Below are 21,668 nucleotides of genomic sequence, written 5' to 3' on the forward strand. Positions count from 1 at the left end.
CTCTCGCGGCCTCGGAGGTCGGGGAGCGAACCGGGGCTGCCCCATCGGCGGCCCGGTACCCGCCGCTCCCCGGCCCCGCATCCCGGCTCCCGGGGGCAGCCCCGCGCGCGGGCAGCCTCGGCTGCAGGAGGCGGTGCCGCCCCGGCCGGCGGCACGTGACGTCGCGGCCGCAGGCGCCCGGCCCCGCCCCCGCCGCGCCCGCGCCCCGGCCCGCGCCACGCTCCGGCCCCGCCCCCGCCGCACCCCGGCACCCCGGCCCCGCCCCCGCCGCGCCCCCGTCCGCGCGGCGCTCCGGGGGCGGGGCTGCAGGGGCCGGCCGTGGCCCGGCTGCCCGGCCCGCCCTCCTACCTGAGGGCCGGGGCCACCCCCGCGGCGCGCATGGGGCATGGAGGCGGCGGCCGGCGCCGGCCGCGGGGCGCCCCCGGGACCCCCGAGAGCCGCCGCCGTCCCATATTTCGGCATTTCGGTGGACCAGGACGACATCCTCCCGGGCGCCCTGCGCCTCATCCGGGAGCTGCGGCCGCGCTGGAAGCCCGAACGAGTCCGGACCAAGGTAAGCCGAGCAGGCGGGCCGCCGGGGACGCGGCCCCGCGGGGCTGCAGCTGGGCTGCCCGCGCGTCTGGCCGGGCATCCCTTCGGGTGTGGGTCTCAGGGGTGCGCGCCGCTGCTGCACGCGAGGGGGTGCGCCGGCGGCGTGCCTGGGTCCTTCTTTCTCTGTCTCGGTCCCTGAGCACAGCCAGGCTCCCCGCTCTCTCGGCCCTGCACACGCACCCCTCCTCTCGGGGCCCGGGCGCGCCGGAGGGCCACCTGCCCACTGTCAGAGCGCCGCGCGTGCGGGCCTCACCCCCGGGCGCTGTACGCGCGTGTCCCCCGCTGCCCAGAAGCCGGTGCCCACCCGGCTCTGAAAGCTGCGGAGGCAGGAACTTTTAAGGGCGCCCCCCACACTCTCACGTCTCACATCAGTGCCCCCGCTGCAGCCCAGAGTGGGAGCGAAGTCTGCGGGCTCTGAGCTGCTCCTGCTGGTCCCGGGAGCCACCCTGTGGAACTCGAGCTAGCCCCCAGCCCCGCGCCCGGTGGAAAGCCTCTCTACTGCCTTGAGCTCTGGCTCAGCACCCCCTACACAGGGCACATCCCTGCTCCGCTGGGCACAGGCGTAGGGACACAGACGCGGGCAGTCTGAGGGTCCTCAGCTGCCCCAGCCTCTCCGGGAGCTGCCTGTGGGGGCTGCTGCCTTGAGTGGGCACCTGCGGCTTGTACTAGAGCAGCAGGGGCTCCGCGCTGCTGGGGCTGCCGGTGGGGAGAGGGAGGTTCAGGACCTGGGGGGAGGGGTAACCTTTTCACAGTAAAAGACCACCTTGGTGTAAAATTGTCAGGCCATCAAGCAGGCCTGAGGTTAATTCCAGCACTGGCCTAACATGTTGCCTTCCAGTCCCTCCATTCTCTGCGCCTCAGCTTCCCCACCTTTTCTTGCTTCAGATGTCCCCTAAGGCCCCTTCCACCCCTCTCACTCTGTACCCCATAAACTCCGTGGTTCACTCCCCCTTGTCACCCTGCTCAGAGAACCTGCTCTCCCAGCCCAGGATCTTCTGTCTGTCTCTCCTGGCCATAAGGAGCTGTGACCACCTGGCCCTGGGGCGGGTGCCAATCTCAGTACCCTCCTGTACTGCTGCCGCTGGGTGGGGCAAGAGGGATGGCAAGGGGCCCTCGGTCTGGCAGGCAGAGAGATGAGAGGCGAGTCAGGTCAGGCTGCCCCCATCCTAGGCAACTCCTTGCCCCCTCTGTGGCACTCTGGCCCATGGAGGTTTCTTTTAGGGCCTGATGGGACCTGGGGGTAGGGAGTGGGGGGGGCAGGCTTCTACCCACTAAGTGGTGTGAAAATTCTTCAGCAGCCAAATCCCATTCACCAGAGGCAGACCCAGGAGAAGTGTGTCTGGGGTGAGCCCAAGCTCCTGTTTCTTTCTTGAACTCTCTGGTCTGTCTCAAACGTTGGGAAAGGGTGGAGGGTTAAGAGCAGTGCTGAGCTCTTCACTAAATGAGAGGGCTAAAGGATGTGGGTGCTGTGTGATTGCGCTCAGCATTCAAACCAGCAGCACGTGCTGGAGCTGGGGCAGCATGGGGCGCCTCACCTGCCCCACACGCCCCTGCACTGCCCTCTCCCCTGTGCCAGCGCTTCACTGACGGCATCACCAACAAGCTGGTGGCCTGCTACGTGGAGGAGGACATGCGGGACTGTGTGCTGGTCCGAGTCTACGGGGAGCGGACGGAGCTGCTGGTGGACCGCGAGAGCGAGGTCCGGAACTTCCAGCTGCTGCGGGCTCACGGCTGTGCCCCGAAACTCTACTGCACCTTCCAGAATGGTCTGTGCTATGAGTACATGAGGGGCGTGGCCCTGGGGCCAGAGCACATCCGTGAGCCCCGACTCTTCAGGTAAGGAGGGCACCCGGGGTACTGTTCATCTCCAGGATTCCACAGGCCTTGGGCCTTGAAGTCGTTGGCCAGCTTCCCTGGTGGAGCGGAGTCCGTGAAAGAGTCTTAAGATCCATGAACTCCTTGAAATCGCATGAAATGTGTGTGTGTGCTTATATGCCTTGCTCTGTGGAGAGCAGCGGTCGTCTTGTCTCAGTATTCAGTGAGGTCTGCTAAAAGGATGTGTTCTTGGGGAGGCAAGTGAGAATTTTGCTGAACGTGAAGCCAAAGGGGATCTGCTTCCTGGCCCATGCCTCAGTCCTCTGCCCACCCCACATCTGACCTGGAAACATTGCGTAGCCTTGGAAGTGAAACCTGAGCCAAATCCCCAGAGCACTCAAGGTTTCCTGCTTCCCCCCTCCTGCCAAGAGCCCAGGGACTCCTGGAGAACAGGCCTTACCCGGGCTGAGTGTGGCTGTCCCCGCCCAGAAGGTGCCAGCCCTCTCCCCATACGAGCTCTGTCCTTCCTGACAGGGTGGGAGCCCAGGTTCGGAGACTGCTGAGGCTTCCTTCCAGAGACTCCTAAGCACCTATACCCCTTAGGGATCACCTCCTATTCAATGCCTGGATGTGTAGGACCCAGGAACTAGACTTAACCTGTGGATGCCTCTGTTGGGGGTCTGGAAGGGGGAGAACAAAAGAAGAGCCCTCTGATGCTCTCCTCTTACCATGTTGGGCAGGGAGGTTGGGCAGGATTCTCTTTCTTGCCACGCCCACGGGCAGGGTGCTCAGACCACAGGGAGGCTTGAGGCAGGCTGAAATTCACCCCAGACACCCCCGATAGCAGCACAGGGGTCTGCTTGAGATCCGTGGGATCTGTCCTGTCTCACCTAAGGGGAAGAAGCTTTTCAGCTCTCGAGGGGAAACAGGAAAGCCCACTTAGGGAGTAGACCAAGAAGCATCTTTGCTCCATCATCTTGAGGCTACCCAGCTAACCCCAAGTTAGTTAGTGCCTCTGCCCCATTTGCAGCGAAGCCCTAGCAGGCCCTCTGGGGACTTGGAAGAAGGGACTCTGAGAGCACTGCCTTTCGGGCTGGTTGGGTCCCAGGATATTCACGTGCAGTTGTGTGTGTGGTGTGGGTAAGGATGGAATGTGCACCCCGTGAGAGGGTTTTCTCAGGCTGCAGGTGACAGGTCCATATGCACCCAGCTGGAGACATGAGGTCAGAGTGGGCTGCAGCAGGGCGGACCCCATCCTGACTCCTCCCATAGTCCCCCCAGCTCCCCCTCAGCCTTGTGCCAAGAAGCTCACAGATCCTCCCCACCCCCGTTCTCCCACGGATACTGCCCGGCATCCTCCCGTGGAAACAGTTACCCCTGTCAGTAATATTGCAGATGGATTTAGGTTTGATAAGAAGAAGAACTTTACACTTAGGGGAGAGTCAGAACTTGGGATAGAGGCAGGAAGCAGACGCTTCCTCCATGATTCCCAGGACGGACCATTGCCCTTTTGGTGAAGGTGGATCTCTGGGGGAAAGGCAGGAGGGAGGCGCAGGAGCTACTTCCCCGGGTGTCCCTGAACCTCACCTCCCAACCTCCGCGTGATGCTTTCATGCTCTGCAGCATAAAAATGCTGTGTTGAGGTTACTTTCTTTGCTATTCCAGACAACAACCCTGTTGATATTCAAGAAAACGCTCTGTTTAGGCTCTTTGCTTCAGAATCTTCCCTGGAGTAGGGGAGCCCCGGGTTTCAGGTCTACGTCCCCGCCTTGCCCAAGCTCTGGCGGGCTCACTCCTGCCCTAGGGCCTCTCTCTCACCCCTGAGAGGACAGGCTTCCTCTCTCACCCACTTGGCTGCTACCACGCCTCCTGCCCCTCCACCCTTTAAAGGTGAGAGCCTTGGGGGCTTCTCGGGGAGCCCCTAGTCTGTCCGGCTCTCCTGGTGGGTGATGGCTGTTCCTTGCCAGGACCTGGCAAGTGGAGGGGTTGTCCCTAGAACAACTTAGTAACAAGGTTTCAAACAGCCAATGCCCTTGTTGTCTTTCCCAGCGATTATTATTTGAGCAGCAGGCAGGGGCGAAGGAAGCTTGAATGTTGGAGGCTCGCAGCTGGGTGGGGGTGGGGCTGCAGGAGGGGGAGCTGGCAGGGGGCGGGGGAGCCCGCGGGGGCGAGGGCCTCAGACGCTGGGCTCCATATCAGGGCCTTCCCTCTCTGAGCGCCCCGTCCTCTGTCCACTCCTGCCCTCTCTCAGCAACCTCCCCAGCTCTGCTTTCTCCTCTCCCACCACCCCCTGCTTCCCTCCTGGGACCTTGGATAATGTCCACGGGAGAACTTGAAAATAGAACGCTGGTTTGTTTTGCGTCCTTGGCACCCAGCCGCCAGCATCGCCTCCTTGCTGCAAAGGAAGGGGCTGCCCAGGGCCAGCCTGCCTCCCTCCCCACCTTGGCCAGGCTGATAAGAGATGCGCATTGCTCCTCTGCCTGGCATCACCACCCTGATTCCTTGGGGCTGGGCATCTACCTCACTCTGACGGCATGGGTCTGAGTCTAGATGGGCGGGGTGGGGCGGTGGGAGGGGTTCTGCCCCCACGCCCAGGTGACCCCTCTGTCCTCGGGGTTTGCCGTGGTTACTCAACCTTGTGGTGGGGCAAGGTCCTTGACCTGTGGCAACAGCCCACTGCTTTGCCCTTTCGCTTCCTGATGCTGTCCCAGCTGCTGGGCTGAAGGCCTTATCTTTTTCACGTCCTGAAGGTCCCGAGACCTTCCTTCTGTAGGACCGAGAGCTCCTGACTTGTGATAGTCCCACACTGGCCCCACTCTCAGACTCTGCTCTCCCTCTTTTCTGCTGCAGGCTAATCGCTTTAGAAATGGCCAAGATCCACACCATCCATGCCAACGGCAGCCTGCCTAAGCCCACCCTCTGGCACAAGATACACAATTACTTCGCCCTCGTGAAGAACGAGATCAGCCCCAGGTAGGAGTATCTCAGAGAGCCCGAGGCTTCTGCTGTCGCTGCAGCCTTAGCACGGCCCCCGGCCCAGCCTGCCCGACAGAAGGTTTAGCTTCAGTCCCGATTCCTGGGCCTCTCTCTCCACGCAGAGTGCGGCCAGTCCGTGAAAGCTCAGGAACTTGTTCCCACAGTTTTGTCCTTATGAGCTTATTTCTCCTTCAGTTTTTGGTTATGGCAGGTACTAGGGTTGAGGACAACATTTCCCCATTTCACTTGAAGGATACCGAGCTCAGAGACGAGGCTTTTCCTGGGGTCCCAGGGCTAGTCCGAGGCAGGGCTCTTGTTTCTGCAGGACCCTTTCTCCCTGAGCTGGCTCCGAGCCCTGGGAAGGGATGGCCTGGCCCTCTTGAGAGAACAGTATGGGGCTCAGCTCACCAGCTGACAAGCCCTTGGGACGTCAAGATTCCTGCTACTTGCCCGGACACCTCTTGCCCCCACACGGCTCCAGGACCCCAGTCCCCCACCGTGTTCAAACCGACAGCTGCTGCTACCTCACTGCTCTTCCCAGGAAGGGTGTGCTCTGCCCCTCCTGACATTGCCTTTTCCCGGGTGAGATGCAGTTCCCTGGACCTTTCCTTATGCTCTCTGGCCAGCAACCTGAGATCCTTCTAGCCTTCAGATCCCTGATTCCCCAGCCTACCCTTGAATAGGTAGACTGAAGTCATCCCTGCCCCTGGAAAAGGCAATGGCACCCCACTCCAGTACTCTTGCCTGGAAAATCCCATGGATGGAGGAGCCTGGTGGGCTGCAGTCCATGGGGTCACTAGGAGTCGGACACGACTGAGCGACTTCACTTTCACTTTTCACTTTCCTGCATTGGAGAAGGAAATGGCAACCCACTCCAGTGTTCTTGCCTGGAGAATCCCAGGGACGGGGAAGCCTGGTGGGCTGCCGTCTATGGGGTTGCACAGGGTTGGACACGACTGAAGCGACTTAGCAGCAGCAGCATCCCTGCCCCCACAAAAGGCCATAGTGCATCTCTGATCTCTCCATGTTCCCCACTGAGGTTGAGCATCACTCTTTTCCAAATGTTCATAGGGGCAGGGTACAGAAGAGGTCTGATGGAAGGGTGTCTTGTCCCCTCTAAGATAAGATAGTAATTAACCATCCCGAGGATGCATCTCTGTCACACGCATGCACTCATGACTTTATCGGGATCTTCCCTCTCACTGATTATTAAGCACCACTTGGGGACTGTTTGTCTCGGATGGGCCGTGTTCACACCTTCCACGTCAGTGTCTCTGGGACAAGGACACCTTCCCTCTAGGAAGGGACTAGGACTTGTTCTAGGACTTGAGCAGCACACAGAGAGCAAGACCCTCTGATCGGCCAGCTTCCCACTTTCACTTGGCAGATGGAAAAACTGAGGCCCAGAGGAGAGATGGGCTTGCCCACCTGATCAATGGCCGTTCAAGGACTGGAGCCCAGGCTCGATGCTCAGGCACGACTCTTGTTCCTGCAGCTTCTTTTGACTGTACTGTCACTGTGTAATCTTAAGAGGGTGACCTTGTTGAAAGGGGCGTGCTTTTTGAAGAAGAGCTGGCCGAATTCCTTTTCTCTCATCACACCTTTGACCTTGGGCAAATCAAGCTGCTTAAATTGAGCCTCTTTAGGGGATGGATCCTGCCCTAAGCTGTCTAACCTGCCAGAAGCAGGACAGCGACGAACAATCACTTGGATGAGACTTGGAAGCACTTGAGTTCCCGTCGTTGCCTAATAACCCTGACTTAGGGTTCATCTCACAAACACTGATTGGACTTTAAAACAATAAAAATACTTGAGGGAGAAGTGGCCCTGCCCTCAAGGAGCTTAGAAATCATCCATGTAAATAGGACCCGCCTGTGCAGGGTATGTGAGCATGAGAGGGAGCACCAGGGAACGTCTACTCGGCAGAGGTAGATGGCAGCGATGAGAAGGGAGGCCTCCGGCTGGAGGAGAGGCTTGTTTATGGATGATGAGTGGATGAGGTGGCTGGAGCCAGTCTTAGGAGGGACTGGGGGCAGGTCGTGGGAGATGGGACTGCAGAGGGGAGTTGGAGCTAGATTGTGAGGGGCCTTCATGGCGGGTAAAGGAGCCCAGATTAATTTAGCAGGCAGTGGAGAGTCACTGTGAAGGTGTTAGACAGCTTCACCTTGTAAGGAGCTCATTGTAAAGGGCAGACTTGGGTGGGAGTTGGGGGCTTTGAGGCAGGGAGGCCAGTGGGGGGAGTGTTATAATCTGACGGGCAACATCTAAGCCTAGGGTCCCTAAGCTGGAGCATGACGTCCCCCTGGGTTCTTGCACGTGTAGATCCTAAGCCTAACCCTGGAGGTCGATTGGGAGGTCTTACATGAGACCCTGGGAATCTGCATGTTGACAGGCTCCCTGGGTGATCTGGGCGGGGGATCAGGGAGCTGCCTTCCAAGGAACATTGCCGTGGCAGCTTCCTGGGGAGACGGAGGACAGGGGGACGAGGCAGGCCCGGCGGGATGGGCATGGTGGTCTGGTGCTGGGTCGGGGCCTGGAGGGGCCCAGCGTGGCGGGGACAGGGGCTGATCACTGCTCAGGGGGCATCAGGAGGCAGTGTGCACGGCTTGATTGGTACATACGTGTGAACACTTAGAAAGTCCTTTCTCCAGAGAGACAGTACCCTGCTCCCCACACCAGTGCACCTGGATCTGAGAGCTAGGTGGACATCCCCAGGTTTCCCTGAGGGGGCCCCCAGCCCTGTCACCCCCTCCCACTGCCTCTGAGGGACAGAGGAGTTGGAGGAGCTATCTGCTTGGGGGGTGGGAGTTTCTGTGACGCGGCAGTGGTTACTGCTCTGCCATCCGCTCAGCCTTGAGAGACGTCAGGGCTGAAGGCAGCAAAGCTGGCGATGTTTCCGGAGCTCAGTGGAGGGAAGCAGGGCAGCTCATGGAGGAGGCAGAAGGTCTGGGTTGCTCCCACAGTATAACGAGCAGCATGGCCTTGGGGTGGCTAGTGGAGGGGTCAGACAGGGGCCAGGGCCTGGGCGGCAGGCATCTTGGATGGCAGAGACAGGTTTCTCAGGCTAAGACCTGGGCAAACCAAAGGAAGCCTCCTAATTCTTATCTTGGGATGGTCAGTTCAAGGGGGGAGGTGGGAAGGAATCTGGAAAGAAAGGGAGCTTCTAAGAGAAGCCAAGATTGAAATGCACTTTGTGCAGACCTGTCGACACAGAGACATTGCTGTGAGAGTGAGGGGCGGCCTCCCCAGCCCGGCCCCTAACGGACCTGCAGACTCAGAGTGGGCGGTGCAGAGCCTGAGGGGTGCTGACACCTTCTCAGGGCAGAGGCTCGGCTTGGGTTTGGATTCTTGCACACGCCAAGGACTGCTCTCCTTAGGTGAGGGAGTAGAGTGTCCAGGTGTGTAAGACTCTGGAGGTGGGAGGAAGCCTCTGCCCTGAGCCTCCGTTTCCCCCTGGTGTTGGACTGGAGGCCTCAGATGCTCTTTAGCTCTGACCATCTCAAAGCCTGGGGGGAGCCTCCTGCTCAGCCTTTTACAGGGCTGTGTGAAGGTGCCTCAGCCGCGGAATACTCTACCCTGCGTTCTGGCTTCTGGGCTAGGTGAGGGCCAGTGGGGCATCCTGTGGGAGAGTCAACGAGGACACGTCTCATTCTCAGCCTCCTGCACGTATCCCCGCTGCCCTGGACGAGAAAGCAAATAGGAGTCACATGAATGGAGATAAAACCCCAGAACCACCAGTGGGTGGAGGGGAGGAGGCTAGGTGTTTAAGGGCTCCGCTAACTATTTGGTTTTGCAGTGTACACAGACCTGAGTGCTTTGCAGGACCAAAGTTCAGGACACTGGTGCCAGAGCACCCACATCAGCCTCCCCATGGCCTCTGAGAGACTTGTTGACTGACCCGTTCATTCATTCATCAACGTGTGCCTTTAGAGAAGTGCTTCCCGTGGGCTGCAGGGTCGGGTGGGCTGAGGGACAGGTGGGCCGTGCATCCACAGGTACACATCTTCACTCCTGCTCTGGACTTCCCCTCACACACGCAGGGGGCCGGGGCAGGGTCACACACCGAGTTCAAGCGGGAGGAGGTGAGTTACTGAGGCGCAAGAGAAGTGTTTTTCTGTCGAGAGGCCCTCGTCTTCCCTTGGCCTTGTAGACGTGGGGCTAAGAAGCATTTTTTTTTTTTGGCTTTCTTGTGTGGACCCGAGTGGTCTCTCTGTGCAGTGGGAAGCTAGTCAAAATGGTCTCGGGTCCTTTCCAACCATGTCAGCAGCTGCCAGGGCAGGAGGGAGACACACCCGGATGTCCCTCTGCCTGCTCAAGAGGGCCCCAGTGCTCCAGCCACTTCCAGGGCTCCGTCCCTCGCCCACGGGAGGAGCTCTGGGCTCTTTTTTAAGAGAACTACATCTCCCCCTCGGAACTGTTCTGAGGAGGTCTATTGTATCTCTCCCCTGCCGCCCTTCTCCTTTCTGGGATAACTGAGTTTGGATGTCTGTTCTGTCCTCCCTGACGCCTCCTGAGCCTCTCGTATCTCCTGCTGCCTTTGAAGAAGCAGGACGCCGTTCACTCAGGGACTTGCATGCTTCGCAAAGTGCTTCCGTGCCCATGTGTTAAACAGCTTCTCAGAGTAACCACAGGAAGTCAGAAGGACAGGAAAGCCTTAGTGCCCTTTTACACGCGACTAAAGTGAGGGCTTGAAAGGCCGACCGCTTGTCCAGGGTCCCTGTGCAGTGAGAGGCGGGGCGGGGGCCGGCCCGGGGCGTCTGAGGCCGAGCCCTCCCGCTCTCAGCCCCTCACGGGCCGCCTTTCTTGCCGCTGCGCAGCCTGTCCGCGGACGTCCCTGAGGTCGGCGTGCTGGAGCGGGAGCTGGCCTGGCTGAAGGAGCACCTGCCTCAGCTGGACTCCCCGGTGGTGTTCTGTCACAACGACCTGCTCTGCAAAAACATCATCTACGACAGCAGCAAAGGTACTGTGTCCCGACCCGGGGCGGCAGGGCTCCGGCGGCCCCATCAGCAGCTTCGGGGCGTCCCTCCTCAGGCTGGCGCTGGGCAAGCAAAGGGAGACCGTCTGCTGTAGGTCTCAAGTCGATTAGTAGGAGAGAAGTGAAAAAGAAACAAATTCATGGTTAGAAAACTTTACCGCAAAAGAACTCAAAATTACAGTTTGTGGAGCCGTCCTCCCCGACAGTGAGGACGTCCCGGCTGCCCTGAGCCTCCACGGAGAGCGACCTCCCTGAGTTCCTGACCACAGCTTTGCCCCCACAGAGGCCTTAGCCTTATTTTCTGGTTCTCAGCTGAGGGCCCAGCTGGGTGAGAGGGGGAGCTGGAGCTGGGCAAATGGACAGATGGAAGGAAGCAGCTTAGAAGGTGGCCACTGAGACGCTGGGTTAGGCTGGGTTGCTGCAGAGCCCGTGAGCATCGGCGGGGGCACTCCTGAGGCTGTAAGAGCCTGACTAAGCCCTGTGTCCAGCTCTGGGGCCAACCCTCCCTGCCTCTCCTCTACCTCACAGGTCATGTACGGTTCATCGACTATGAATATGCTGCCTACAACTACCAAGCTTTTGACATTGGCAACCATTTCAATGAGTTTGCAGGTGAGAAGGGCGTTGCTTTTCGGCCTATGTCCAAGACAGCCTCCTTGAGATGGGGGGCCAGGTCTGGGGGAACTGGGGGAGGGGGTTCGGTTTATGGGGAAGGGAGGCTGGACACGCCTGTCCTCACGGTATCACAGCTCAGCGGAGGGGCGGGCACAGCCTGCTTGAGGAGGCCCCAGGTTTCAAGGTAGGGTGGGGAGTGGGCGGGTCTGTATAGACAGAGCAAGCCCCTGGTACACATTCAGAAAACATGCCCTCTGTGGGATCCCTGAGGACACGCAGCTTGACAGGTAAGATAGAAAGAGATCCCTTCTTTTGGGCAGACACAGCCCACCCGCTGCTCCAGTGAAGCTTGATGTCAGCTGCCACTCACCCCCGTGTGGGCTGCTTTGGGCTCAGTGCAGCCCATGTAAATGGGGGCCCTGCAGGCAGAGAGGGCAGAGGCAGCAAAGAGCTATTGGCCTGGTGGCCTGATGAGATTAATTGTGGTGGAACTGGTTCAAAGTGTGTACCCCAACATGACTCCCCCAGTTCACTTTTTGGCTTTGTTGCTGATTAGCTGTATGACCCTTGGGGCAAGTTCCTTACATTCTCTGTGCCTCTGTAAGATGGAGAAGATAGCGCCTGCTTCATGGTTTTGATGCGTGACACACACACCAGCGTGGCACACACTAAGCCCCAAGCCTGCTGGCATCAGTCAGGGGAGCGCTCAAGGGAGGCTGGAGCACCTTGGAAGGGGTTGGATGAGGGGTATGTCCTGGTGTAGGCTGTCCTTCCATAAAGGCAGGTGTGTACAATGGAATCGTTTGTGTAGAGGAAGCAGGGCAGGTTTTTCCAGCTTGAGGGCTTAATTGTTAAACAATTTGATGGGGCTAAAGAGGCGACTGGTGGTTGAAGGTGGGCACTGGGGTGGGAGGGACATCCCCAGGCTGGCAGTGTGGGGTGCTGGGGTGATGTGACCAGTCCCCGTGGCTTCGGAGAGGGAAGGCACCCGCTCCAGCCAACCGGGCCAATTCTTCCCCTTCTGGAATCCCAGGTGACCAGGGCTGTCAAGCTCTGTACCTGAGGGTGTGACTCCCCGGGGTGCCACCAGCAGCACCCAGAAACCCACGGGGTGGTGGGGCCTCAGCTGAGCAGAGCAGCTGAGCTGCGGGGTGTGCCCTGGAGCAGAGGCTGGCACCGCTGAGCACTGGGCCTGTGATTGCTCGGTTGCCAGACCCACCAGCCTTTCCAAAGCGGGTAACTGTCAAGCATCTTAAGTCCTTCTCACCCACCACACAGAGCAGAGTCCAGCTGGACTTTCTCCAAAGGGCCAAGATCGTATCCTGCTTCCAAGTTGAGAATGAAGGCCAGGAACCTAGGATGGGGGGATGGGGAAGGCAGTGGAGGAGAGGCACCTCCTGGGTTCTCAGGAGCAGGGAGACCCTGATAGGAAGGGGAGCTAAGAACCAGACTCTAACTGGCTTTGTGACCTTGAACAACTGTCTTCTCTCTGGGCCTTCGAGTGTAGCTCTGTGCCAGCAGCTTCTTTTCCAGCCGTACTCTTGGGGGCCCAGAAGACTGTGTGTTTCTCCAGGAACACAGGGAAGCTTGGGAAAGATAAGGAGAAAGGAGAGGGAGGAGGAGACAAGGGAAAGTAGCCCAGTCCTGGTCCCGTCTTTAACAAGCCACCTCTTCCTGTGCCGGCTCTGCGGCCAGGCCTCTGCCCCCGTGCCTGGGATGTGGCTGCTGTGTATTGGGTTGGCAGCTTGAGGACTCAAGAAAGGGCAGGACTAGAAGGCATTGAGGCCGCTTAGCTCAGGGCTCCCAAGCATGGCTGTGTGTCCAAATCATCTGGAGAGCGGGACAGGGTGGGGTGCCCGGCAGTCTGTATCTTTGCCAAGCACTCCAGGTGATGTTTTTAGGCAACCAGTTCAACTGGTTGCCTAAAAAGGAGGCAGGGCTTCAGATATTGATACATTGCATCCAGTTCCTTTGCTTTATAAATGAGATTCAGGCTGCTGAAAAGAAAGGGCTTGTTCAAAGTTAACTGGAGGTTAGCGTCAGATCTGGGAGAAGGCAATGGCACCCCACTCCAGTACTCTTGCCTGGAAAATCCCATGGACGGAGGAGCCTGGTAGGCTGCAGTCCATGGAGTCACGAAGAGTTGGACAGGACTGAGCGACTTCACTTTCACTTTTCCCTTTCATGCATTGGAGAAGGAAATGGCAACCCACTCCAGTGTTCTTGCCTGGAGAATCCCAGGGACGGGGGAGCCTGGTGGGCTGCCGTCTATGGGGTCTCACAGAGTCGGACACGACTGAAGCGACTTAGCAGCAGCAGCAGCAGCGTCGGATCTAAGACAAGGAGGCTCCTGACTGGGGGCTTTGGCCCAGCGCCTCCCGTGTGCTGTGGTTTTGTGTAGGGTTCAGGGGTGCAGTGGTGCTGTCTTAGGGGGACCCCCATTCACTTGCAGGAGAGTGCCTTGCCCCTCAACAAATCTGCCTCCCTCTGTCCTTTCCTCCGGCTCAGCTGAGAGCAGTGCCCTCAGCTGGGATGGGGGTCGGCTCTCCATACATTAGAGTTTTTTGGTGGTCAAAGAAGCAGGTTTCTTTGGCACAGCCCCCCAGGGCAAAGGAGATGGAGGTTTTGAGGGCATCGGGGAACACCTCCTGAGCTGGAGGAGACCCCCAGTGGGCCCGTCTCCCAGCAGCTTCTGAGCGGCCGCGTCCCCCTCAGGTGTGAACGAGGTCGATTACTCTCGGTACCCGGCGCGGGAGACCCAGCTTCAGTGGCTGCGGTACTACCTGCAGGCCCAGAAGGGGACGGCTGTGACCCCCAGAGAGGTGGAGAGGCTCTACGTGCAAGTCAACAAGTTTGCTCTGGTGAGTGCGGGGGCAGGGAGGGAGGAGCCGGGAGGAGGGCTCGCCTCAGCTCCTGTGCCCTAGCAGCCCTGTGATCGAGGAAGCAGAGCCCAGGGTCAGGGCTGAGGTCCAGGGCGTCCCAGCCTTGAGGCGGAGTCTGGGAAGAGCCATCTTGGACTTCTTAATACTAAGATGCCCTGTTCTCCGCTTTCCTCCCATTCCATCAAGTTCTCTCTCCTTCCTGGAGAACTATTTCCAAGGAAGATCCCCACTTCCTGTTTTAGCAGTTCTCTCATTTGGACAAGTTCTTTCTAGTGTCTAACCTTAGCCTTTCATGCTACAATTAAATGCATCCCATTTTTTTTTTTAGCCTTTGGAAAAAGTAGAGAATGTCAGTTCTAAAAAATCCTCCTTGTTGACTGTCCCCGCTGACTTACTCAGAACTCGGTCAGCCTTTCCCATCAGGCTTTTTCTTCTGAAATTACTTTGCTGTCAGCCCTGTTTTGAGCGCTGCTCACCCGAGGTACATGCTTCATCCGGTCTCCACGGATAGTGCCAAGGGGATTGCTAGCTAGCCTTTCTAATGTCAGTCATGCATAAGCAAGAAGACACATCAGCTGACCCGAGCTTCACAATGCATTATAGAGCTTAAATAAAATCTTTAATCTCATGTAATTTTGAATTGCCTATTCTATTTTCCTTATTGGTATAAAAGTGATTCTTGTCAGGTTCTTCCTCCTCTTTAAAAATATTTATTTTATTGAAGCATAGTTGATTTACAACGTTATGTTAATTTCTGCTGTACAACCAAGTGATTCTTTTTAAGGTTCTTCACCCATGCCTTCCTTTGGCTAAATTTTTAGTAACCATTCCTACTTGCTAATTGATCTAAGTCACGACAAGGGAGGTACTGCAGAGCCGACAGCAGAGTGGGCAGGACTCGGGGTGGAGAGGGAGATCCGTGGGAGTGGGTCCTGGCCTGGGTCACCCGGCAGCAGGGACCCCAGCGCTCTGGCTTCTGGTGCCTGGGGTGGCCTGGGTGGCAGATGGACCCCTGGTCGGTGGCCTGGCTCCTGTCTGTGTTTATTTTCTGAGCCCACCCACCTCATGATAGGAGAGAGGGCAGTGTAGAGGCCTTCCTGTGACTTGATCTCTGATGCCCTTGTGGCCAGGGCACTGTGGACGGGGTGCCAGCCCCCCACTAGTGAGCAGGCCTGAGCTCTGCCTTTGGGATTTCTCTTCCTAGGGGTTTTCCTGGGTAGGGGGGAGGCCAGGGCTGGAGTTCAGGTCCAGCTGAAGCTGGGGAACAAGCTGAAGGTCTGCGTAAGCCTGAGGGCAGGGAGAACCTACCCTGCTTGCCTTCTGCTAGCACGAGTGGAGGCCCCGAGTGCCATACAGTGACCCCGGACTCCCCCACCCGTGTGTCTCTGCCAGCATCCTGGCTCTGTGTGTCTTCCACCGTGACCATGTCCTTCCAGCTGTCAGGGTCCACAACAGGTTTGGGGGGCTCACCACACTGATCTTCTCCGACCTGTTTTCAGGCGTCTCACTTCCTCTGGGCACTCTGGGCCCTCATCCAGAACCAGTTCTCCACCATCGACTTTGATTTCCTCAGGTGAGTGCAGGGAGCAAGCTGGGAGTCATTGGGGGAGGCGGGTAGAGGGGAGGAAGAGCCTTGAGCCCAGGGTGTGGGGGTGAAGGACACCCCAAACAGACCGCCCAGGATGCATGCTTCTGCTCTGCTCACTGCCCCTGTTCCCGCCAGCACCCCCCCCTCCCCGCCCCGAGGAGGGCCTCTGCTGCCCGGACACCTGCGGAGTATGCGTGCCCAGGACCCCTCTCTAAGGGGTCAGAAGTCTCTCACCCCGCCTCCTGCCAAGCTGCTTCCTCCTCCTCTGTTGTAGCCTGCTGTCTGCTCCACTGGCTGGCTCTTCCCCACAAAGCCTGGCGCTGATGGAAATTGCTGGAAACTAGTCTAAGATCATGAGTGCAACCCTTGTTTGATAGCAGAAGGGACAGAGGTCCAGAGGGTGGATGGCTGGTGAGGTCGCTCAGTGGCTGGTGCTCCGTGCATGGGGTCCCGGACCCAAGTACTCCTTTAAGGGCCCTAGTGACCCATCGGGGGCTGTACCGAGAGTGTAGTGAGTACTGACCACTCAGGTGGCCCTGACGTGTGAGACGTGGCCCCGAAGGACCAGGAATCATTTTGCCTTCCATTCTGGTCCAGTCTCTGTCTTTATCGTCCCTACCCACCCTCAGCTGAAAAGGAATCACAATGCTGGCTTCAAAGTGTTCACAAAAATTAGAAAAATGCAAGTCGAACCCCCAGTCACCCCCGCCTCACACCCACTAGGATGGCTGCTTTTAAAATACACAGAAAATAACACGTGTTGGTGAGGATGCGGAGGCATGGGAACCCTGGGCTCTGCTGTTGGGAATGTGAAATGGTGTAACTTCTGTGCAGAAGAATACGGTCCTTCCTCCAAGAGTGAACGTAGAATTACTGTATGATCCAGCAGCCTTAACTGCTGGGTCTGTATACTCGAAGTGAAAGCGGGGTCTCAAACAGATATTTGCAGAACCGTGTTCATAGTAGCATTATTCACAATAACCAAGAGGTGAAAGCAACCCCAAGGGTCCATTGATGGGTGAAGGGATAAGCAAAATGTGGTCTATACACACAGAGAATGGTATTCAGCCTCTGAAGAGGAAGGAAATTATGTCACATAATACAATACAGATGAACCTTAGGAGCATTGTGCTAAGTGAAATAAGCCAGTCACAAGAAGACGAATGCTGTATGATCCCACTTAGATGAGCTAACTAAAGTAGTCACATCCGTAGGGACGGAAGTAGAATGGTGGGTGCTGGGGGCCGGGCACTTGCTATGTCGGGGAGAGTCCAGGTTTACGGAATGGAAAGTCCTGGAGCTCTGTTGCTCAACAAGGTGAACATACTGACCACACTGAGCTGTAAAGAATCAACAAACAAACATGTTTGGGGAGAAGTTGCTCCAGTCTGATCTAAGAAAAAAAAAAAAATTATAGTTGAAGTCAAAACAAAATGAACAAAAAACCCCAGCCTGGGCTGGGGTCCATTTGTCCAGACCTAGATGGGCTGAGCTGGTGAGAAATTGTCCCCATGGTGTGAGTGCCCCCAACAGGGCTCACCTGGCCTCCCTTCTCACGCCAGTTCCCTTTCCTGTGTTCTGGCAGGTATGCAGTGATCCGATTCAACCAGTATTTCAAGGTGAAGCCTCAAGTGTCGGCCCTGGAGATGCCAAAGTGACCACCCTTCCCAGTCCTCCCCCGTCTGCCTGGCCAGACCTGCTCTCCAGGGCCCGGCTCTGCTCTGGGGTCTACACCTTGGACAAGGTGGGCAAGGGGCCGGGGGGTGTCCCTGCCAAGAGCACTCTGCCCCTGTCCCCAGCCCTGAGAGATGCTTCTGGTGACCGATTTTGTTTGGATGGGCTGGTAGAACCCAGCCCTGAGGGTCCTCTCCACCTCGCCAGACTTGGTGACGGGGAGTGCCTGAAGCCAGGCAGGGCTGGGACTCAACCACCCTGGGAGGCCCAGCCTTCCCACCCCGGCTATTCTGAGTCTGGGCTCAGACCTCAACCACCCTGGGAAGCCCAGCCTTCCCATCCCGGCCATCCTGAGTCTGGGCTGGAACTCAACCACCCTGGGAAGCCCAGCCTTCCCATCCCAGCCATCCTGAGTCTGGGCTGCCCTGGGAAGCCCAACCTTCCCCTCCCCGCCATCCTGAGTCTGGGCTGGGACTCAACCACCCTGGGAAGCCCAGCCTTCCCATCCCGGCCATCCCGAGTCTGGGCTGCCTTCGTGTCTTTGACCTTCCTGGCCTGGGGAAGGGGGATGGTGGAAGGGCTCCTTTCTACCTCCAGGGCCCCGAGCCTCCAGCCTGTCTACCCCTGCGTGCCCCATGTGGGAGGTGCTGGGTCCAGACGAGTATCCTGCCAACTCTGACCGATGGATGTATAGATGCTGGGGGAGGCGTCTAGAGTCAGGTTTGATGGCTCCCCCAGCAGCCGCCTCCTCTGAGATCCCTCCCTTTCTCCAAAGCAGATCCAGCCAGATAAACCCTTCCCATCCTGAGGACATGTGCTTTTCCCCCAGTGCCCCTTCTGCCCCAGGCCTATGCTCGGTCCCTCTGCCACCTGCCGGGAGGAAAGGGAGGGGATGAGCCGAAGGCTGGCTAGGCTTCACGCTGCCTCAGCTGGAGGGGCCGCAGCCCAGAGCAGGCGGCTGCACGGCGGCCAGCATCCTGTCCCCTCCCTCCTTGCCCTCCAGACCCTCACATCCCAGGAACAGTCTTCTGTCCTGAGGTTGACCCATGGTCTTCCCCCTGGGGATTGCCTAGTGGGAGTCGGAGGGCGGGGGCCATGGATGGCCAGGGCTTGCCCGGCGTGCAGGGGCCTGGGTGGGATCATCTGTGAAGGTGCTTGGGAGCTGCTTCCCCAGCTCCCAGTGGCCTCCACCTCCTCCTTCACTGCCTTTTGGGTCCTCCTGGCTCTGGCCGATAAAATGGTTCATTTGTAAATGATCATCATTTCCTGCATTAAAAATGGTCACGTATGGACCAACCTGAGAGCCATTAGTGAGGATTTGACCTGGATCCCGTGATGCGCTCTGCGGTGGCGTGGAGGGGGTGTGGCCCCTCCTCTCTGGGGTCCTTCGGGGTGCACTCCTGGCACCACGTGCCTGGTTCACGAGGCTGGGGTCCCGGCTTGGGGCAGAATTGGTGGTCTCACAGCTCCGCTGCTTTTGAAGTTGACCCTGAGGGGGCGGAGCCTAGAGGGAACTAGGCTGTGGATGCCTGCCCGGGTGATGGGCCAGGAAGACCCCACACGCAAGTGCTCAGGACTTCCTTGGTGCTCGCTCGCTGCTAGCTGTTAGAGTTGAGCGGGGACTTGCTGAGAGCAGGCCAGGGTGATTTCTGGACCCACACTGTCGCCTCAGTAGGCCAGAGGGAGAGAGAACAGAAGCTCAGAGCTGGGTGGGCACCTCTGAGCAGCCCAGGCTGCACTCTGAGGGCCAGCCTTGAGGCCCCCAGAAGTGCCCGGTGCCCTTAGGAGTAGCACATGCAGAGGCAGCGGCTGCCTGCCAGGGGAACTCTCTTTGGCTTGTGCTTGCAGAGGTACCCGTGAGCCGTGGCAACCTCTGGAGTCAAGCTGGCGCTGGAAGCTGGGGTCTTGTTCAAGGTCCTGGTGACCCAGCGTGGCCAGGCCCCTGGTGGGCAGCAGTATCATGCCTAGGAGGGATGTTAGTGGAGGACGTGGGCGAAGCTCTGCCCCAGCAGAGGGCGGGTGCCAGGGCTGGGCACCTTGGACCCCTGGGGATCATCTCTGGGGGCAGGGGTCATGGGCACTGCCTTCCTGGGCACTGCATGGCAGTGCCCACCCTCTCTGTTCCCCTTAGATCATCCACCTCTGGAGCTGAGGGATCCACTATGAAGGCAGCTTTGTTCCCAGACTCCTGGGGCCTTGATGTCCACTTCCCAGGTGGCTCAGTGGTAAAGAATCCACCTGCCAATGCAGGAGATGCGGGAAATGTGGGTTTGATCCCTGGGTGGGGAAGATCTTCAGCAGGAAATGGCAACCCACTCCAGTGTTCTTGCCTGGGAAATCCCTTGGACAGAGGAGCCTGCAGTCCACCGGGTCACAAAGAGTTGGGCACAACTGAGTGACTGAGCACAGTGCACCCTGATGGACTGGAGTGGTGTGGTACAGTGGTGAGCAGGCAGTGGCTGGCACAGAGCCCCCGGTATCCTGTATCCCCCTGGCCTGGCCACCACCTGCACCAGAGTTCATCTGAGTCTCTATTCCACTACAGCCTTGAGAAATGATTCTCATCCCTCCAGTTCCCTAGGGGGTGGGCTGGGTGATGGGAGGTTTGGGCACACCGCTCCCAAACAAAACCTGGAGTCTCACCGTGTCTCCTTGCACTGCCTCTGGCACCGAGCAGCTCCCCTGTCCACAGGACTTAGCACCAGGCCTCTCAGACTCTGGGGTGGCCTGGGATGCTCCCTCAGGGCCCTTCCTGACACTGAGCAGGTGTTCTGGGCAAAGCACTCCTGGGCACACGTTCATCTCTGCCCTGCCCCTTACCCTCCAGAGAGGCACCCAGGGCGCAGAGAACAAGGCGTGCCCCAGCTTCCTAGGAGTGTCCAGGCACTTCCCATCCGTCTGACCCTGTGCCGCCTCTCCTGGGGCCAGCAGGCGGGGCTCCAGGGCCCCAACCACAGGTTCCCGGGCATGGTTTTCCTGCCCTTAGAGGATGCGGGCGTGCGACTGTCCGGAGTTGGGAGCCGGACAGGACAAGGGTTGCTGGCGTGGGAACTGGGTAGTATTGGCCTCAGGCTCCGGAGACCACTGGGGCCCTGGGAGTAGGGAAGTGAGGGGAGCTCAGGATTGGCTGCGGGTAAGTGTGAGCCTTGCTGGGCGTGTGCTGACCAGACTGTCCAGTTTGGGTTGGAACAGTGAGGGGCAGTTGGTGGGGGACGGACAGTGAGGTGGGAATGAGCGCCTCTCCCGTGTGGCCACTAGGGGGCGGGCGCCACAGTCGGCCTTCCCGAGGCCTGCCTGTCAGTGCCCTGCTGGTGACCTGGGGCGGGAGGGCAGGAGGAGGCACCAAGCTCTGGGAGGCTGGGCTGGGCAAAACCAGCGAAGGCTGGCAGCCAGGATGCTCCCTAGATCAAAAGCCCGGGGCCCTAATTCTTGGCTTTGTGGCCCTGGAATCAACCATACCTACCTTCTCTCACCACTAGCCATCTCTAACTTAGAAATCCGTTTTCCAGCATTCAAGAACTCTCCTGTTTGGGGAAGCTCACTACCACTTTTGGCCATCTTTGTCAACAAGTTTTTTATGTTAAGCCAAAAACGCTGGCCCTTGAACTTTCATCAAAAGGCCAGGCTAGTGCTCCCTTGGGAGCTGTGTCAAATACCTGTGTTGCCCAGCTGACAGCCTTAAAGAGAGCAATCTTGTTCTTTCCACCCTACCCTAACCTACTCTTTTCTGGACCAAACATCCCTGGCCCTCCCAACCATTCCTTGAAAGTCACGTCCATCCACCGGGCTCCCTCCAACCCTCTGAATAGGATGCCTGCCTCTGGGCCCCTCCAGTGTGAGAATGGCCTTTTCTGTTGAAGGGCCTCGGGCTGCCATGACGCACCTGAGATCAGGAATGCATGGTGCACACTGGCTCCTCACCTCCCTGGTCAGCACACACTTCTGTTAATCCAACCCAAGTCTAATTGACGTAGCACTGTTCCGCTTTGCTGCCCCAATTTCATATTAATGGGATTAATATTTCAGCTACAGGAGTTGGTCTTTTCATCAGCTCTTCTTGCACTTGGAGCATTTCAGTCATCCAGCTCTTTTAGGGACTATTACTTTCCTTACTGTGATACATAGATATTTGGAATCCTCATTTCAAAGTGTAAGGTCACAGAGCCCTAAAGTACATAAATAGAGACCCTGCTTCGTTAATCAGTATCCTGGGGGGCTCATGGTGTCTACGTGAGCCCTTTTGTGGAATGAGAGTCCATACTTTCATTAGGTTTTCAAAGGGCTCCTTCTCCAAGAGAGGAAAAGAGCCCTGGCTAAGGCACAGCATCCTTGTTTCTCAGATGAGGGTAACGAGGCATGCAGGGGAGACGACGTCCCCCCAGCACACGCACAGGACCACATGGCCAGTTCTGGGGAGAGCTTCCTGAGTTCCTGCCTCTTAGGGTGCTCCTAACACTGCGTTCTCTTCTTCGGACGTGAGGGGGCGCTGTGGTGAGGCTGGGCTCCCCTCCTTGAAGCAGAGGTGGCCGTCGCGTGTGGGCTCTGGGGGGTG

The 21,668-nt window shown here is 58.2% G+C and overlaps 1 protein-coding gene across 2 annotated transcripts; it reads left to right on the top strand.

The window, feature by feature from the left end:
- Positions 1 to 322: 322 nt before the first annotated feature.
- ETNK2 (ethanolamine kinase 2) lies at positions 323 to 17,797 on the top strand. 2 transcript variants are annotated; one of them, XR_003107137.2, is made up of 9 exons: positions 323 to 553; positions 2,168 to 2,427; positions 5,257 to 5,379; positions 10,200 to 10,342; positions 10,886 to 10,969; positions 13,688 to 13,833; positions 15,354 to 15,427; positions 17,028 to 17,186; positions 17,714 to 17,797. XR_003107137.2 is itself a non-coding variant. In XM_006062333.3 (8 exons), exons 1-8 carry the CDS (start codon positions 386 to 388, stop codon positions 17,098 to 17,100), a joined length of 1,071 nt encoding a protein of 356 aa, XP_006062395.2. In that variant the 5' UTR covers positions 323 to 385; the 3' UTR covers positions 17,101 to 17,797. The 2 variants fall into 2 exon arrangements, 1 of the variants encoding a protein (XP_006062395.2); XM_006062333.3 differs by having other exon boundaries at positions 17,028 to 17,797.
- The last annotated feature ends 3,871 nt before the right edge of the window (positions 17,798 to 21,668 follow it).

This window comes from Bubalus bubalis, chromosome 5 (genome assembly GCF_019923935.1).
Source record: "Bubalus bubalis isolate 160015118507 breed Murrah chromosome 5, NDDB_SH_1, whole genome shotgun sequence".
In the NCBI taxonomy this organism is placed as follows: domain Eukaryota; kingdom Metazoa; phylum Chordata; class Mammalia; order Artiodactyla; family Bovidae; genus Bubalus; species Bubalus bubalis.

What these genes read in the sequence shown, in the direction of transcription:
- ETNK2 (XM_006062333.3), top strand. Translation starts at nt 386, where the DNA reads ATGGAGGCGGCGGCCGGCGCCGGCCGCGGGGCGCCCCCGGGACCCCCG. An exon ending in AAGTCAACAAGTTTGCTCTG is followed by an intron (nt 13,834 to 15,353) that starts GTGAGTGCGGGG and finishes ACCTGTTTTCAG; the next exon opens with GCGTCTCACTTCCTCTGGGC. An exon ending in ATCGACTTTGATTTCCTCAG is followed by an intron (nt 15,428 to 17,027) that starts GTGAGTGCAGGG and finishes GTGTTCTGGCAG; the next exon opens with GTATGCAGTGATCCGATTCA.